General features: G+C 47.4%; 1 protein-coding gene across 1 annotated transcript; it reads right to left on the bottom strand.

The window, feature by feature from the left end:
• Positions 1-1,161: 1,161 nt before the first annotated feature.
• On the bottom strand, positions 1,162-14,198 carry CD2 (CD2 molecule). Its single transcript, XM_046645048.1, has 5 exons — positions 14,107-14,198; positions 13,660-13,965; positions 9,340-9,573; positions 5,145-5,267; positions 1,162-1,882 (listed from the first exon to the last, which is right to left on the bottom strand). Exons 1-5 carry the CDS (start codon positions 14,165-14,167, stop codon positions 1,563-1,565), a joined length of 1,044 nt encoding a protein of 347 aa, XP_046501004.1. The 5' UTR covers positions 14,168-14,198; the 3' UTR covers positions 1,162-1,562.
• Positions 14,199-18,872: the final 4,674 nt, after the last annotated feature.

The following is an 18,872-nucleotide window of genomic DNA, read 5'->3' as shown; positions in this document are numbered from 1 at the left end:
AGCTCCTTGAAGGCAAAGATGCAATGGCACACCTCTGTGTTCCTGGTACCCAGCACAGAGCCTGGCGTGTCGTCGAGGCTCAGTAACTGTTTGATGACTGAAAGAATGATGAGGGATTGAATAGTTACAGGCAATATACGTGCTGTACCATATGTAATACTACAGGATTTCAGAAAAAAGGCAGGGCACAAGCCTAGAAAGTCCAGGAAAGGCTTCATGAAGAGAATGAGACAGGAGCCATTCTGGCAAGATGGCTGATGGACTCGCTCAGGACTCCATGAGGATGAGAAGGCGGGCAGCGCTAAGACCTTCATCTCTTCTACGAGGTAGTTCCAGCAATGACAGTTACTTGGCTGGATTTCATGTTTGAAATTCAGGAGGCTATGGGGTTGCACTCATCATTATCCTTCTAATTAACCCTGGGTGCTAAAACAATAGATGCTCAGGTTCAGAGGAAAAAGCAGTTCAACCCTCAGTGAGCTCTCACAGGAAGTCCTAAATATACATAGACTTTGTGGTCTAGACCTCAGAGCTTCCTGCCAGGGCCTGACAAGGTTTAGCAAATCTAAGAAGCCAGGAGAAAACGAGCGGACGGGACCACAAACACGGCACCAACATTTCAAAGCAGGTGCCTTCTCACTGTCTATTGTTTTAGAACCTTAACTGAAAACTTTTTTTTTCTCCCCACTTCCCCCAAAGTACAGCTAGCAGGAATGGGGTTTGACCTTTTCATAATGGTCATTTAAGACACTTAGGATTTGATTCGACCGAATTATCTCTTGCCCGACCTTTCGTGTGTCGTCTGATAGGCTCACGGCACCTCTAGCACTCATGGGGTCCCCTCTTTCGAAGTCACCTCTGCAGAGCATTGTGACCCTGCCTGAACAGTCAAGGAAGTGAAACCCAACGATTACGTTTTCTGGTGCCTCTTGTTGAAGTTTGTGTATAGAGGTTTCAGTTCATGATACAAATCTACTAGCAGGTTGTGGGGCTAGCTTTGCAGCTGAGAACTGGGGAGCATGTTTTAGTTGCTGTGGTGGGGATGAAGGTGGCCCGGGTGAATGAGGGTGACCAAATTTGATCCTTTGTCACACCAACCAGCCTCTTTCTCATTCGTCAGCCTGATGCTGGGCTCCTTTCTACAATGAGTGGACACTGGGGTCAAGTCAAAGCTTTTATTTTACTTCTACTCCCGAGACACTGGGCAAGTGTCCACCAGGCACATGGGAAACCCAGGAGTCTGTTGAGCAGGCTGGCTGCTTGCGGTGAGACCCAGGCACAGCCATCGCTCGACAGCTCACATCTGCACGTGATCCGAGAGAGCGAGGAGGCCACCTCTAGGATTTTGTGCTTGGTCGCCCAACAACCTAAACCTTGTTTTTCGCTTCCTGGCGTGGTGGAGATCTATGAGGAGGCCACAGACTCCAGACTCCAGATTACACCATGTGGCTGAGTTAGAAGGTGCAGATGTGGCTGTGGCCCACGAGCTCGGGAGGCAATAATGTTCTACTGGTGGAACACCCTTCATTAGAGGAAGGGGACAGCTGTGTCAGGAGACAGAGTTACGAGTTTTCTGTGGCCCCACGGGGAGGTTTTGGTTGTACTCGAGGCCTGGGGAGGGGAGGGCCTTTCTGCTGGTGAGCTTGTGTGCCCGGGGTAGGAGCTGGCCTCTTCTGCTGCTGGTGCTGGACACGGTGGCCAGGAGGAAGGGGGCGATGACCAGGTACCTGGGGGCGATGACCAGGTGCCTGGGGACGATGACTAGGTGGTGGAGGAGGCTGGGATGCAGCTGGATTTAGAGGAGTTGACCCTGGAATTTGGTGGGGCTTCCGGCCCCTTTCCTCGGAGATGACTTTGTGGGCTCTTATCTCCAGCTCTTCATCTGTAACAACAAAAGCTCTAGAGAGTTCATCTTGGCAAGAGACAATCAATGGAATGATTTATTGAGTATCCCTCCTATGGACAAGGTGTCGTGCCAGCTGCTTTGGGGGATGTGATAAAGAAGCAGAAGCCACCTCTACCCTCTAAGGGTCCCAGGTCTTGTATGGGAGGCCCACTAGCAAGGTAGAGTGAGAGCCCAGGGCTTTAGAGAGCTCTGGGAGCCAGAGGCAAGGAGACATGAGAGGAGGGCCTTGGGCTCGGGTCTCCCCGGCACAGAGCAGACACTCAGACCCCAGAGCCCTGCCACTGTGTGGTCCTAGAGCCCACGCTCTGAGAGCTAGCCCATCGTGGTGGTTAGAGCCCTTGTGATAGGATCTGAGGAGTCAGAGGGGACATTAGTAACTCCCTTCCTTCCGATGGCTTTCTCCATTGATCTTTCACTCAGTTCCGCTGTAATGCAGCCCACATTCCGGCGAGGGGTTGGAGCACATCCAAGGGGCATTTTAGTCCGCAGAAACTAACTAGTTTCTCATAAATTCATAAGCAAGCCCTGTTTTCTTGGCTTGGAAGGAAAACAAATGCTCCTCTGGTCACCCCTCTGGGATTCTCTGTTTTGTGTGACTGCAGTCCATCAGGACAGGCCCACAACTCAGAGTAATGTAGTTTTCCTTTGCTATTTTAAAATCACACAGGAAGTCTGCAAGACGCTCAGCTGCTGTCGGCCTGGAGCGCCCCGCTGGCCCCGCTGGCCTCCTTTGGCCTGCAAGTCAGGTACTCCGGTCCTTGTGCCCAAGGCCATCCTTGCAGCGCTCCCGAGGGAGCTAGGAAGAGGACGCTCTCCCTGGGGTGACTGGATGGCCGTTCACACTGGTACAGGGCTGTGCGGCTTAGGAAGCATCACCCTGTGACTCCAGCTGCTGGAAGTCTGGCCTCAGGTGGCTTTGAATGTGAAATCAAAGTCAAATGATGTGGTTTTGACATGCGAGAGGCCAGAGTGCTCTAAGCACACAAAGTAAAAGGACACAGAGGGGGAAAAACATGTCCTCCATGCTGTCCTTGGTGTCCCAAGGGAGCTGAGGTCATGCCAGGGGGCCATGGACGGGACTTTGACCCTCACCCCAGTTCCCATCTGTGGGACTTGGGAGAGTCCTTTTTCGTCCCATACGTGGCAAGCCTGGGCTGGCCATTTGCTGGCTAGTCTGTTCAGCCACTGTTTTGTTCATTTGTTCTTTGAACATCTATTCCCCATCTTCTAGGCATTAGGTGCCATTGCTAAGTGGCAATGATGACTGAGACACACTGCCCTCAGAGAGCCTACAGTCAAGTAAGTGACACGAACTGGGACTGTAAATCACAATGTCAGTGTCTGGGAGGAGCCCAGGGTCCCCAGAGAGGTGCAGACCAAGAGCCCCATGAGTTCTGGGAGGAGGAGTGGGGCGTGGCCGGGTGGCTGAGACCTCAGGCTGGCTTGGACAGATGAGGCTAGCGATGTCTCTGCGCAGCTGCCAGGTCAGAGCAGGACTGTGGGCCTCAGCATGCGCACACTCCTCTGTAACTCCAGCCACCGCCCAAACATCAGCTCCAGGAAACTGCTCCAGGCTCAATGTCCTCCTCCCTCATTCCATCTCTCGGTGACTCCACCCAGGGCCAGGATGAGAGGGAAGCAAGCAAGGCTCCCAGGCACAGAATTTCAGGAGGTCCGAACTCTCAGGGTTGTGCAAGGGTAGGCTCAACCCTCAGCGGGTGGGTCTCCTTAAGTTTTGTACCCTGGGCTCCTTGCTCACCTCACCTCAGTCCTGACTCAGCCTACAGACCAGAGGATTTGGGGGAAATCATTTAACCTCACTGAGCTTAAATTTCCTCATCTGTATGAATATTACTTGTCTCATAAGATCACTCAGAAAGTTGGACAAGATAAAGAATATAAAGCATGTATTACAGACGTTAGTGCCTGGCACAAGTGACTGCTTTGTCACCATGAGCTAATCCTCACGTTAGCCTGGTGAACTCCAGCCTGGCGAAACCAGAGATTGCCTTGTTGTGGGTGGCACGTGGGGTCCACCTTGGAAGAATATGTGATCTTTGACCATTAAGTGATGGAGAAAGGGGCTTTGCAGGGGGAAGGAAGTGGAGAACAGCCTGAGCAGGGCTCAGAGGTGAGGAAGCCGTGGGTGCCTATGGGACTCAGCAAGCAATTCTGTTCCACTGTGGTGGGAGTGTGCAAAAGATGGTGGTGGAAGCATGGGGCCATGCTGGGGGCAGTCGTGTGGCGGGACATGGTGCTGAGGGGCAGTGGCTTGAAGGAGACCCAAGGAAAGAAGTCTGAAGTAAGGAAGCCAAATCCCAAGGTGGCCCGAGGCCACCACTGCCTGGGGAGGTGCAGACCAGGTCCTTCTGGGTGGTACTGGAGGCAGCTGGCATGGGCGTGCTGGGCCTACTCTAGTCACAGACCCAGAGCGAGAGGGCCCAGCCCTGCTGCGAATGTGAGATTGCACAGAACCCGAGGGGTCGGCCCACCTGGCTGCTTGTCCTGCTGATGGCTGAACGCCCCCTGCTGGACCCACCTGCAGTGTGGCGTCTCTACACCCCCATCACAGCGCCCGTAGAGACACCGGGTGTGTCATTATCTGAACATGCCACCTTGGTGGCCTGGATGCTCCTTGAGCCAACTCCCTACTTATGAGCATATCGTTTTCATTCTTGGCGGGTTGTTGGACAGGCCTGATTTGAGGAAGAAACAGTCCCAGCCCTAACACATCCCCTCTGAACAGCAAATCGGAAAAGGCGCTGTGACCGCTTGGTTTTAGAACAAAGTGTGTTCCCATGAGTCCCCGATGCTATGAAATGTTACGATGTTCCTGGGTGCTTGGTCCTCAGCACACCTTGGGCCATCCGCTCAGGAGAGCACAAGATGTTTGTTCATAGAAATGGTGTTTTGAAGCTAATCTTTCTACCCACGTAGAGTGGCTCACTCAAAATACGTCCACACAGCCTTCCCCTGCATCGGCCTCAGCTGGTGGATTCCAATGAGGCCGACCTGGATTTAGCTTCTCAGAACTCCCACAGTGTCACCACTGAGAATCTGTTTTTCAAAAATCAAGCTAACCACAAAATGGAACAAACTGTAACCGCCACTTACAATCGTGACATTCTGAAACTGCTCGTCTCCATTATTTTCTTTCCAGAATCAAAGTGTCATCTCCATGAGTTGTGGCCATGGGGATTTTGCCCGGCCCATGGTGGGACAGAAGAGAGGAGCTTACCATTTCTCCGAGAGTTCTGTTTTTTCCTCTTGCTGATGTAGAAAATGAGTAGTGCCAAAAAGACAAAGAGGATGATGCCGCCTCCACAGATGCCACTGATGAGATAGATATCCAGACCTTTCTCTGCAAGAGAAACAGAAGGGGGCTGGCGGGGGCGGGCCTGGGCAGAGGGGCATCTCGTCTTCTGGCCAAGGGCTCCCACCTCCCACATTATCAGCTAAAAGAGCCTCATGAGACTTATCAACCTCATAAAGGCCAGGCTCATGGAGGGCGATGAACTCAGCCAATTCGTGAAAGGGCGCAGTGTCCAGGATAAGCCCCCTCAGAAGGCTCCTTAGGGAACTGCTCTCCCGGCCTAGAAATGCCTGATTCTTCATGTGCCAGGGCACCGCCTACTGCCGCCCATGGGAAAGAACGGCACAGCACTTTAGATCTGAGAAGAGGTTTAGAGACAATCTAGTTTCACCAACAGGGCCCAGAGAGGGAGGATGAGTTTGCCTGAGGCCACGCCGCATGTGTGGCTGAGTGGTTCTTTTAAGCAGCCCATGGTCTCGAGGTTGCTGCAGTGTTTATCCAGCTTCATCTCTGGCTGCCTTCCTACACCACAATTTTTTTTTCTCACCCTCTTGACCAGGCAGTTTCTAGAGACTCAGGGTAAAAGTTCCACTTGTTCAGCCCAGCCCCCTGACCTCCCAGTAAGCACCCCCTCACAGGTGTTTCCTGGCCTGTGAGAGAAACTGAGACACACGGTGAGTTAGCAGCAGCAGAGGACTTCATCTTCAGCTCGCAGAGCTTTGGTCACGTAATGCAATGAAGATGACAGGGACTCAGTGTTCAGAGAAATGGGTTTGAGTGCAGGCTTTCCTAGGCAAGAGCTGTAGGACTTTTGGCAAGTTACTAGACCTCTCTGAGCTTGTTCCTTCCGTTGTCAAATGGAGATAATGAAACTTATGTCACGGGTGACTGTTGGAAGTTAATCAGATAATAGATGTGAAAGTGCTTTGTAAACTGTAAAACAACACAGAAAGGTAAAGTCCTGCTCTTAGTAGAGCTCTGTGCACTGGCATTTCTGGAAGCTGTTTCCAGAGAGGGCCGATGGGCTGTCTGCCCTTTGTGAGCCAACGGCAGTTAGAGAGGCAGCAGCCTGAGCCAGGTGTCAGGGGACTCGGACACCTGGAGGACAAACTATGAGCCCAGCCCAGCATCACAAGGGAACCTTTCTTCACCCAAACATCCCTAGGAAGATTCTATTATACGTGAAGCCCAGGAGGGGCCCCGGGAGCAAGCCAGAGGCCCAGAAACCCAACTGCACAGCCTTGTAGGCTGCAGGGGCTTGTTGATCCTTGCTTTCTTTCCTCACGTCTCTCTCTGACCCATTCTTTGCCTGCCAGTGACACACCTTTTTACGCTCTGGGGAGGAAGCGGTTTCCACAAGGAGAGGCAGAATCCTAAACTGCTGTGAAACTGGGCCAAGCGAGGATCTGGGTTCTGGAAGCTCTGCCGGCCTGGAGGAAGGGCTGGGGCTGCTGAGTCTACATCTGGCTGAGCCAAGGACTTCCCAGGGCCTCATCCGGGTGCATCAGCGCAGGCCTGGAACAAGCGGGGAGCACGTGGCTGAGCTGGGCAGCCACCAGCTCGTCTTCTCTCGAGTCCTCACGCAGGGCGGCCACTCCCTTATCTTGGGCACATTGAGCGAGGTGGGAACGCCTCCCACAGTCTCTTCGCAGGTTGTCCAGTGCAGCCCTCTGGGGTGCCTGGTGGTACTTTCCGTGGGAGAACGTTCCAGCTTGTCTCGGAAGCAGCTGAGTCTCTGTCATTCAAAACTCCATCTTCACAGTCTCTAAATCCAACCACACTCCTCTCTGCGCTCGCTCTTGGAGATAAGGCGCCCGAAAGTTTATGTGGTAGAGTCCTCATGTGTCCAAAGCTGCTGCTTCCTCCTAGTAGCTTGGTTCTCAGTATTTACTCACCTTTTCTGAGCCAAATGGTTAGTCTGATCATTGTTCCTCTCGGCCCTGGCCTTTTAGGATGAAGTGTCCGGATTCCTTTCAGTCTTCCAGAGCAGTCTGCTCCTCCCCAATCTCCCCCGGGTGTTCCTCCCGTCTCTTGAGTGGCCCTTTTGGGGCCAGCTCCTGCTCTGCACCACAGAGTAAGGGACATGAATGTTCCAGTCTTAGAACCTCAGCTTTTCCCGCGGCTCCCCCTCCTCCCCTCCCTCCCTATTGCACCACATTTTTATACTGGTGGGATCTAGTTATAATAAACTTGGAGTTGCGTTGCCAGATAAAATGCAGGATTCCCAGTTAAAATTGAATGAAAGAACGAATAACTTTTAGTATAAGTATGTCCCATGCAACATTTAGAACATATATACAGTCATGCACTGCAGAACGACATCTTAGTCAACAACAGACCACATATACGACGGTGGCCCCATAAGACTGTACCATGTAGCCTAGGTGCGTAGTAGGCTATACCCTGCGGCTTTGTGAAGTGCGCTCTGTGATGTTCGCACAACCACAAAATCGCTTGGCAACGCAGTTCTGAGAACGTATCCCCGGCGTTAAGTGATACATGACTCTATACTGTCTTTTTATTTGCTATATCTGGCAACTCTAATCAAGCACCTCCTCAAAGCGGAAAAGAAGGTGGGAAGTCAAGGAGAGGCCGCTTCATTCGCTGTGCCTTCGTTATGGGGGCACGTGGAGGGACGGCTGCGGGGCAAACATGACAGGGTGAAGTGATGCTGGTCTGAGTGTGTGGTTGGCAGACTCTAAGGTGACCCCCAACGGTCTCTGCCTCCTGGTGTTCCCTCCTTTAGGTAATCCCCTCCAGCTGAACATGGACTGGACTCATTGAGTTGCTTCTAATCACTGGAACGTGGCAGAAGTGATGGGCTATATATCACATCTGAGATCAAGTTATAAAAAGATCCCGGCTTTTGTCTCAGGCACTCGTTCTTGCTCTCTTAGATTGCTCTGAGGGAAGCGAGCTGCCATATTGTGAGCAGCTCAATGGCCCACATGGCTGAGCTTGGACATGAGTGACATGCCTGCAGCCCCTATGAAAGACTCTGAGCCAGAACCACCCAGCTAAGTCCCTCCCAGATTCATGATGCGTGGAAACCGTGCGATAATAACTAAACGTGGGGTAATCAGTTATGCAGCAATAGATAAGTCATTCAAAGCATATGCAAAAAAGCCTCACTTCTGACTTCACACCAACTCAGGGCTGCTTCCTAACATCACTGACCAGCCATAGTTACTGTAGAAACTCAGGACCTCTGGCCAAATAACTGTTTGTACTCAGTTTCCCTTCAGGGGGTTTGACCAGACAGCACTGGAAAGATAGTCAAAGAGTATCAGACTAGTAACTCTTGGGGATCACAGGCCTCATTTTCTTTGTGGACCAGGAGGCTGAAACCCAGAGACAGGGAAGGAATTCTGGTCAGGTCATCTCATTAAGTTTGCACAGACCCAAACTAGAAGTCCAGGCCTCTGGCTCCCAGAGCTCGAGCACTCTAGCAGGCCAGCTCTCAAAAGTTAAGTCTAGGGGTCATGTCAAGCTGGGACACCAGAGAAGAGCTTAGACTCTCGGAGCTTCTGGACTTCCTCGTGCTGGCGCCAACACCGTGCTGTCCGCTCTGTGGCAGGAGGAGCATCACCTCACTGTGTCCATGATCCTCCCTGGCCTTGAGCCTTCCTCCCCCCATACCCCTAACTCCTGGGTTTCCACAGTCCTTGTACCTTTGCCTCTGACAGGAAGTGCTGGCCGTCTCCCCTCCCAAAAGGAATCTTGTTTGCTCCCTTCTCGATCATTACCCTGTGAGTCGAAACCGTGGTCCCTTGGGCAAGTCAGTTTGCCTCTCTGGGAAATGGGGGTTTGCATGAGGTAACCTTTACAGCTCCTTCCACCTCTTCAATTTGGCAATTCTTTCTCCCAGAAGAGGATCTTTTTAACTGCCTGAGGGTAAATCGTGCTGGGTGGGAGCAGGCCTGAGTGGGTAACTACAGAACACCATCTACTCGAAGGCTCCCCTTGAAGGTTCCCTGGAGGTGTGTCTTCAGTTCTCATCCTGAGCCCAGGCTGCCTCCCAGCCCAGGCACCTGAGCCCTGGAGTGGCCCGTCGCCGTGGGCCTGGCAGAAGGTGTGTGTGATGTGAACTTGGGACGTCTGACCAGCGCCCGCCACGCACCTGTACACCTGATGACCACCGAGCTGCTTTCCTCGCTGACTGTGTTATTGGCTGTGCACTTGAAGGACGCAATTTGGTTGCTGGCCCGCTTGTATACGATGACTTTGCGAGAACTTTTTTGGATCATTCTCCCATTTAGATAGAGTTTTAACTCAAAGTCAGTTCCTTTTGTCACCTCGCAGGTCAGGGTGGTGTTGGTGCAGCTCCAGGAGATATTAGGTTTTGAGACCATCTCTGAAAAGAAAATAAAGATCCAATTCATGTGAGGCGATTTTCTGATTTTAATAGATGTACCTATTTATAGAGGGGAAATGGAATCAGTTTGGGACCAGGGAACAATTTCAAAGACCCCCTAGCTATTTTCAAAAATCGTTTTTATTTTATTTTATTTATACAGCACACTCAGAACAAATTGATCTCCGGTAAAGTTCATAGATACATTATATCAGCAAAAAATATATCATACCAAGTGTTTATGTGCTGTTTTCTACCTTAAAATGTTTTCACTTACATGATACCATTTAATCCAAACAAACAGAGAGGCTGATATTTTTTTTTTCCCATTTGCAGATAAATGCCCAGGGCTCTGAGAGAGTAAGTGGGTGGTCTAAGGGCCCCCACTAATAAATGGCAGAGCAGGACAGCAGCTCACCGTTCCGCATCCAAGTTCGATAGTACGGGTCAGAGGGTGACCACATCCTGATCCGCACTCACTCAGGAGCTGGAGGGAGCACATTTCGAGAGCAGCCAGGAAGCCTCCCCTGAGGCATCCTTACATGTATGGCCTGGGGCCTTGGTCACAAATGAAACCCTCCTCCCTCAACCGCCCATCAGGGTCCTGGGAGCAGAGGGCCGGGTGTGCATCTCAAGCTCTGGAGCACCAGCCCCGATCTCCATCGAAAGATGCTTGGCCACCCACTCTGCCCTGCTGGACCTCATCTATAAGAGAAGGATAAGAAAGACATGCCCCATGTCACAACAAGGACAACATGTGACAAAGCCCTCGGCAAATTGTTAGGTACTGACGTTATTGGTGATAGTCGGTACATTCATAATCATAAACTCCCTGCCTCTCCTTTTCTGACATGATAAGATTCAAAGGCTGCATCATAAAAGAAAAGGCCTTGGCGTCAGACAGGCCAGGTCCAAACCCCACTCCACCACTTCCCAGCTGTGTGACCAGCTCCTTTTTCTCCTCTGTTCTTTCCCTCATCCTTTACGCTCTTTCCCCGGACTTGCCACCTTTCTCTCTCAGTTTCTGTCCACTCATTGTGCAGATGGCAGCTTATTTTTCAGTGATCTCCTCCCTCCCTGACTCGCAGGCAGTGACATCTTCTCGGTGAACTTTCCCACCAAATTTCGTTTCTGTCCCAATACATAGGCAAGCAGAAATTGTTTCCTTCCCGTCCTGGGCGTCTGCGTGACCGGGAATGAAGAGGATGGAGAAATATGACCATACCAGACAGGCTCAGTACGCAGTCTAGGGGCTGAGTCAAGGAGTTCACTTGCCTTTTCAAAATGGAAATATTCTTTTTCTCTATTTATAAGAGTAAGATCCGATCATTGTAAAAATTGATAAAATAAAAAACACGTTTCAAGAAGATTGAAAATCACTTGCAATTCCACTACCCAGAGTCAATAATTATTAATGTTTTGATGTATATCTCAACCAGATGTTTTCTATGCATATGTACACATATAAAGTTTTAAAAACTAAAACTGGATCATATGACTTTGTAGTCTGCCTTTTTTCTTTACTGATCTATTATGAAATTCTTTCCTTTATGAATATCAATAAATATATATCTCCACCATCTTTTTAAATGATGTGTTCTTAATTTAAGTAGTAACTTACTGCTGGGGACTTTTAAATCTTTCTCAGGATTTCACTAATGTAAAGGACACAGGGGTGAGCAGCCTCTTGTGGTCCCAGCTTTGTACAGATCCTCTCTGTAAGAGAGCTTCCTACCAGAGGCACAGCCAGGGCAAGTGGGGCCACAACTCAGAGATGAGGACTCCTTAATTCGAAGTTGCTAGGATTAACTCCTTCTCCACTAACATCTGCTCTTAAGGGACTTTCTATTGCCTCTCCAGGCATTGGCAGCAGCCCTCACCATAAGGAGATGTGGGTACCAAGACTGAATCTGTGAGAAGCTTGGAAAAACAAAGAGATGGGGGAGGGCATGGGCATTGAGCAAATAGGTACCGTGCCCCAGGAGAGAAGGGCACCTTTCTTTAGTTGTCTCATTGAAGCCCTGTCTCACTGAATATCCCACGGAGTTATTACTATGAAAATCAGATTCAGAGCAGATAGAGAATTTGCCCTAGGCCATGAGGCAAGTAATGGTGACCGGACCACAAACTGAGTTAGGATGCTGTGTGACATTGACTCACGTGTGCACACACACACACACACACACACAGATAGGTGGTTCTTGTGTCATGGAAAGATCTCTGTTATTTGGCCAAGGAGTGTGGGGTTTTTTTGGGGGGGGCGTACTGAAAATGTTCTAAAATTGATTGTGGCGATGGTTGCACAACTCTGTGAATATACTAAAAGCTATTGAATTGTACACTTTAAATAAGTGAATTTTATGGTATGTGAATTGTATCTCAATAGAGCTTTTTGGGGGAAAAAAAAGTCACCATCCTTGCTAAAAGAAGCCCTGGTTTTGGATCCTGACTTTGCTCCCATCAAGTGGTGAGACTTTGGACAATTCCCTTCTGCTTCCTTACAGATAATTTCCTTATAGATGTAGATAATAAGGGGATAACCACAACCACCTCTCAGGATCATTGGGAGCCTTAAACAAGATCATGTCAGCCAAGCTCCTGACCCCTGGCTGGTAGCCATTATCATCACTACAATACTAAATGAGACACAAACCTGAGGTTCATGTGCAAAACACAACACTTGAGCCAGGCTGGCAGGAGTCATGAGAGCTGCGGTGCCCGAAGCCCATGATCAGGGGCCCCTTCTGGCTCCATTCTCGGTCCCACCCCATTTCTGGAAGGTACTCTCCATTCGAGGTTGCAGGACAGGTTATGGAAAGTTGTCACTTGCATGGGAGTTAACACTGCGTGGGATTGTTGGAGTGGGGCTGCTGCCAGGTCCACGTGTTGGCAGCGAACAGGGCTGGAGGGTGACCGAGGCAGGAGGGGGCCCTGCCTCTGGCGACACTTCCTGTGTGAAGCACAGAAATGTTTATTTGCTCACTGAATCTCTGGCTTGTGCTCGTGCTGGGCTTCCTTCTTCCTCTACAAACCAATGCAGCTTCCTCTTTTCGCTTCTAATCACCCACTGCCAGGCGTCTCCTGGACTTTTAACTTGAATGTCCCTTCAGTTCCACTTTCTCTTTCCTCTCTCCTGCACCCAAGCCGTCTCAAATGTCTCTTCTCCACATATGACCCTCAGCATATTCGTTCTTCCTTATTTTACAGGTACCCTTTAGGCTAAGCCAGAGATCACCAGCTTTGGTTGCTCATTAGAATCACCTGGGGAATTTTAGAACATCCCATGCTAAAAAATTCTGATTTAATTGGTCTGGGCTAGGACCTGGCACCGGCAACTTCTAATAGCATCTCAGTTGATTCTAACATGCAACCAGGGTTAAGAATCACGAACCAGCCCCTCCCCACTTCGCTTGGACTATAGCAGGGCTTCCTAGCTAGTCTTCTTGCCTCCATCTTCAATATCCACTCTTGCGCTCCCAGTACATGCATAGACATTTAAGGCCACACCTTGTGTATTTTCTACAAATGTCAGCAAAAATCATCTTCCACCTTTTATCACTCTGATGTTGAGCAGATCAGAAACAAAGCCTGTTCATCCTTAAATTCATTATTTCTAGCCCTTTCCTGCCATATAACTACTCCTTCAGGGCATCCTGGCTTGAAATTGTCTCTAGATGGAAGACCCACTGCTCTCCAGTCAGCCTCCCCCTCCCCGCCTGACTCCTAACTCACCCCTTCGTCATCCACCTGGAATGGGGATCTTTTTCTTCTGCCCACCTGGGCCCCTCCTTCTGATTAATGCCACCTTAATCCAGGTTTTTCACTCAGCCCCATAGCCCCGTAACCACTGAAGAGAGAGTTCTAGGCAGATAGACTTGAGGGTCTATCAGCTGTGTATTTCCACACATGTGGATTCCATCTCTCCCACAGGGCTGGCCCTCCACTGAGGCAGGAGTGATGCATTAGATTTCCTTTAGGACTCTGCTGAGGCCGAGGTCAGGCTGGGGACATTCCATAAACGCTATTTCCCAACCTGCTGAACAGCACCCATAATGAGATGGAGGAATTTAGGGAACAAAGACTTACCTAGAAGGCTCAAATGAAATGTTTCCTCCAACACATTTTTTCCATCACTATCATATGCGTCTACCTTGTAGGTACCGTCATGAATTCTCTCCAGATGTTTAATTTTCAGAGTTCCATTTTTTAATACCTCGTATGTTTTATCTTTCTGGAAGGTCATACTGCCATTTTTGAATTTTGCAATCTTGGTTTTTCCTTTGCTCCATTGTATATCTTCTACATGCTTACTCATTTGAAAAGCAGGAATGTCCAGGTTGATATCACGTTCCAGGGCACCCAAGATGGTGATATTCTTTTTAGAGACTGCACCTATAAAAAGCAAGACAGTTATGAGGTCTTGAGACTCACTGGCAGGAGAAGCTGGGCTGCAAATTCTTGACTCTTACGGTCACTTCGGGGTCTCCAAAGAAGCTTCTAATGGTGGCAGTGGAGGCCCACACACCAACTTACCTTTGGAGGAAAAGAAGAAAATCAAAAGGAAGCTGGCTAAGAGTTTACATGCCAGATTCATCTTTGGGGTTAGTTTCCTTGTTGTGATTCTGAGCTCTTCTTGCAAAAGGAATTGAAATAAGACTGGCGGAATCCACCCCCTGAGAGCTTAACCACGTGCCTCTTTTTTTGCTTCTTTTATGGTAGCGTAGAAAGCACACACACACTCAGCAAAACGACCCTGCTGATGGGCTCCTCTGCCAAAGCAGATATATTTATAAGTGTGTGTTTTCTTATCACATTTTAATCCTCACAACAACCTTGGGTGGGTTTTGTTATCCCCGCTGAAGAGATGAGAAACTGAGAGGCTAATTCCCTCTGGGTCACCCTTTAGTTAACAAGGGGCCAATTCAACCACACCGCCCGCCTTGTATCCATTCAGCTATCATGCCTCTAACAAGACCACACAGAAGTATAGGGAAGCATTCATGAGTGAATTGCAGAATACAAATGTTTATCCTATGATTACAAATATTGGAAAATGTATACATGTGAAATAATTATGAAAGTGGATTTTTCTCTTTCTCAAAAGGTGTTTTCAATATTCTGAAATTGTTTTTATGACGCAAAGAAACAAATATAAATTTAGTCTCATCTGTAAATGCTTGAAATCCCCAAATCTTATGTTTAGCATACATTTTACAATGCTATTGAAATTCACGGTTAGGCAAATTAAAACTTGTTCCAAAACAAACAAAAATGCATAGAGACTGTGAAATACTATTGAACAACCAGAGCAAATCATTCAAAAGACATTTAAGATGGTTAACATGATAGATGGTTAAGGAAAGGAAGCAATAAGGAGAAAAAGAGAGGTGAGAGAGGTCTTGGAAGGAGAGAGAAAAAAGAAATTTGTGATACGGGGAGAGAAACAGAGTGATGCATCAATGGGCACACACAGAAAAAGACACACAGAGATCCAGTCCCAGGAAAAAGAACACCCAAGGACAGATTGCCAAGGCAGATTCCCAGTTTTATGATTCTTTAGGATAGAGTGAGTAAAAATCTTAAAAACTGTGCTTGTTTTCTGCTTCAATTTTAGGTACAAATATGGATATTCTCTCTCAGGAAGTTGCCCAGGAAATGAAAGTAAGTCAAAGCAATGGATCTCAACCACTGGGTAAAAGGAAGCCCAAGTTTTAATATGATTGTGTGACAAATCCCTAACTCATATCATCCACAAAAAGAAACTACGTTTGGTTTAAATTTTTAAATGTTAAAAAAACTATAATAGTACCAAAAAACAATATACAAAGATAGTTTCATATCTTTGAGTGTGGAAGGCCTATCAATGTATACAATATGATCCAAAAGTAATAAAGAAAAGATGGACACAATTGACTACATAAAAACGTAACATTTATGTATAGGCAAAGAGATAATGAACAAAATGGAAAGATATGACAGAAAGTACTTGCAATATATATGAAAAATTACTGATATCCAAGATATATAAATTATTCCTATCAATCTATAAGAAAAAGAAAACTCAGTTTTTAAAATGTGCAAAGGGGGGCCAGCCTAGTAGCATAGTAGTTAAGTTCGTGCACTCTGCTTTGGCAGCCTGGGGTTCGTGGGTTCAGATCCCAGGTGCCAACCTCCACACTGCTCATCAAGCCATACTATGGTGACATTCCATATACAAAATAGAGGAAGGTTGGCACAGATGTTAGCTCAGGGCCAATCTTCCTCACCAAAAATAAAAGGGCAAAGGATATAAATGAGCAGTTTATAAAAGAAATACACTATAGAAGAAATATCAGTAAACATATGAGAAGACATCTAACATCATCAACATATATATAAATACCATTTTCATCATCAGACTGGCAAAATTAGAAAAGATCATAATTTACGTTATTGACAAGAATGTAGGGAGAAACAGTCACCTTCACACACTATTGGAGGGAATATAAACCCAGACCTCTTGCGGGGTAGAATTTGGCAACTTCCACCAAACTTTAAAATATATATGTTCTGGACCTAGTAATTTTTATTTGAGAAATCTATCCTACACAAGTATTTGCATAAATGTGCAAAAATTCTCTTTAAGGATATTTGTTGCAGCATTTTTTGTAGAAAAATTTGCAAACAACTGAAATTATGGTAGTCTCACATTATGAAATACCGCATAATAGTTAAAATAGAATGAAGTAGACCCAAGAGTAAGAAGATACTAATATTCTATTACATGATAATACATTACATCACATTCTATTATCAGTGCACACATGGACAAAAGCCTGGAAGGATTCTGGCCGGACTTTTAACAGGGCTCTCCTTTCAGGACTTAGAGTCCAAGAAGACTGAAAGGAAGCTTTCACTTTTTATTTTATCAACTTCTTTGAAGTTAGAAATTTTGGTAATGAGCACATTATTTTTATAATGAAACGTTTTTTGTTCTTTTTAAATAAAGGATGCTTAAGTACATGCAGATCCTGGGAAACAATTAGCATCTAGTTTCCCGGCTTGTAAGTGGCTAACCCACTAGCCAGCTGTCCAACTCAGCCTTGAAGGCCTGGGCAGACAATGTGTGACGGCCATCATGTAACCTGCCTCTGCTTCTAAGGGAAATTGTCCCCTCTTCCTCCCGCTTTCCTGATAGTTTTTCCTAAGTTTTCATGGAGCAAGTGGAGAGCAGCTTTCTGTTCTTCTTTTGAAACATTAATCCCACTCCTCTCACATCTCATTCAATTCTGAGTGATGAGCATGGTTTCAAGGGCAGAAATCGTGAAAGAGATCCATCGATCTGACTATGTACAATTTAAAACTCTTATATGTAAAAAGCCATAAAAAAGGTGAAAAGACAGACTGCTTAAAGGGGAAAATTATTTGCAAGATATATGACAACAGTTAATACCCTTAAAACTAAATTTTTCTTGTAAACATAGAAAGAAAAGATAGACCCCTTGATATTAAAATGCATCAAGGTCATCAAAGGGAAATTCACAAAAGAAGAAATGCAATTAAACAACAAGCCTATGAAAACATAGTCAGTTTATTAACAAACAAAGAAATCAAAATTTTAGCATAGTTGCATTGTTCAGCTTTCATTTAAAAAATGGAAATACACAGTGTTGGTGACGGTGGAAACAGACGTTCTTGTATACGGCCAGTAGAAATGCAAATAGGTGTAGAGTTTCTGATGGACAATTTGTCAGTGTGAATCAGAAGATCAAAAATATTTACATTTTGACCTAAGAAGTCTGCAACAATGATTTTATCCTAAGGAAATAATAAGACTTGGCTATAAGTTTATATACTTTTTATAAGTCAAAATTGGGAACAATTTAAATGTTCAAGAGGAGGAAATTGGTGGAGTAAATCATGATATGATGAACTGAATGCAGAAGAAAAGGTCACAATAAACAATATAAGGTAGTTTTTGTTTCTCCAAAAGTGTGTGCCAGGTGTGCGTCTCTTGGAAGGCTGTCCACCTGGCGTTGGCCCTGCGTGTGGGATAATGGCTATCGCTCTGCTGTCTTTGGTTGTTGTTGCTGTTCTAATGTTTCTAAATTGAACATGTATTGCTTTCCAATTGATTTCTTTTTAATTCTAAGTGGGCCTCCCACTTAGGCAAAAGCTCCCAGTACGGAGAGTGGGCCCAGCCAGCCCCTGCCTTCGTGTGTGTGAGGTTCCGGGGAAAATCCGATGGATGAGTCATTCCAGTTTCTCCCTCAGCATACTCACTGCAGTCTAGGGGGTGTCTCTTGCTCTATCTTACCTGACTCTTTTTCTTACCCAAACTAAGACTCTTGGGGAAACAGACTAAAGGGAAGACAGTAAGAAGCAGAGGAGGAGGAGAAGACAACATTCTCGGAGGTCTTGCTTTTGGGTCAATTACTATTCCCTGGCTAGTGAAACCCCTTTGGCCCTGACTCCCACCTCCTTCTCTCTGTGTCAATGTCAAGCGCTAGCGAGGATCAGGTTGTGTCAACACTGTGGCAGTTCACACCCGACTAAATGTCTTGAATTGTTGGATGTTAGAGCGGAAAGAAATTCAGGTAGCAATCTGGTCTCCTCTCCACATTTCAGTTGAGCATCCTGAGCCCAGGGAGGCGCTGGCGTGTGCCTACTCCCCTTGTCTGAGTCAGCAACCTAACCCCCAGCCTCTGGGACCTGTGCTTCAAACTCTGGGGCCGCCTCTGCTTCCTTCTGAGGGCAAGGGGTCAGCTTTGCCTCCTACAGCTTGTGAGCCGCCTCAGCTTAGGAATCACTGGGTCCAGCCTCACCTTCCTACATAACCTCCATCTCTGCTCCTTGCTGGCTCCGCTGTGCCCTCGTTAGACCTTCCAACAAGCCCAGGTGGGAAATGGGAACAAGGAGCCAAGTGTGTATGTAGCATTTTACACTAAAAACTGAGTATGCCCTGGCTTCAGGGATGCTCAGAAAGGCCACACCATGTGTCTGTTTGCAGCCCAGTCCCATTGATGTTTAGCTTGGTTGTACCTGGGTGGTCACATCGGAATCAGCATCAGCATCCGCAGCCATTTTCATGGCCAAGAAATGACGTGGGTGTTCTTATCAGGGCAGCCTCAGGCAACCAGACACCAATGCATCCTCCGAGGTGGGAGACTCCTGTCCCTGAGGGTCTACTCCTCTGCAGGTGTCAAATCTTCCTGAGCAAATCCTTTTTCTTTTCCTTTTGTCTGTCCCGCCCACACGGCATGGGGGACAGAATCAACCCACGGAAACAGTTCCTGTGTGAAGTCTGGGTTCCTGAAATG

Source organism: Equus quagga, chromosome 18 (genome assembly GCF_021613505.1).
Source record: "Equus quagga isolate Etosha38 chromosome 18, UCLA_HA_Equagga_1.0, whole genome shotgun sequence".
NCBI classification, from domain to species: domain Eukaryota; kingdom Metazoa; phylum Chordata; class Mammalia; order Perissodactyla; family Equidae; genus Equus; species Equus quagga.
The sequence above is the reverse complement of the archived record's forward strand: the minus strand, read 5'-3'. Positions and strand labels throughout refer to the sequence as shown.

Excerpts from the sequence above, each read along its gene's own strand:
- CD2 (XM_046645048.1), bottom strand. The coding sequence starts at position 14,167 with ATGAATCTGGCATGTAAACTCTTAGCCAGCTTCCTTTTGATTTTCTTC. Across the intron at positions 9,574-13,659 it reads ATTTCATTTGAGCCTTCTAG|AGATGGTCTCAAAACCTAAT; the intron begins GTAAGTCTTTGT and ends TTTTCTTTTCAG. Across the intron at positions 1,883-5,144 it reads ACAGAACTCTCGGAGAAATG|ATGAAGAGCTGGAGATAAGA; the intron begins GTAAGCTCCTCT and ends TTGTTGTTACAG.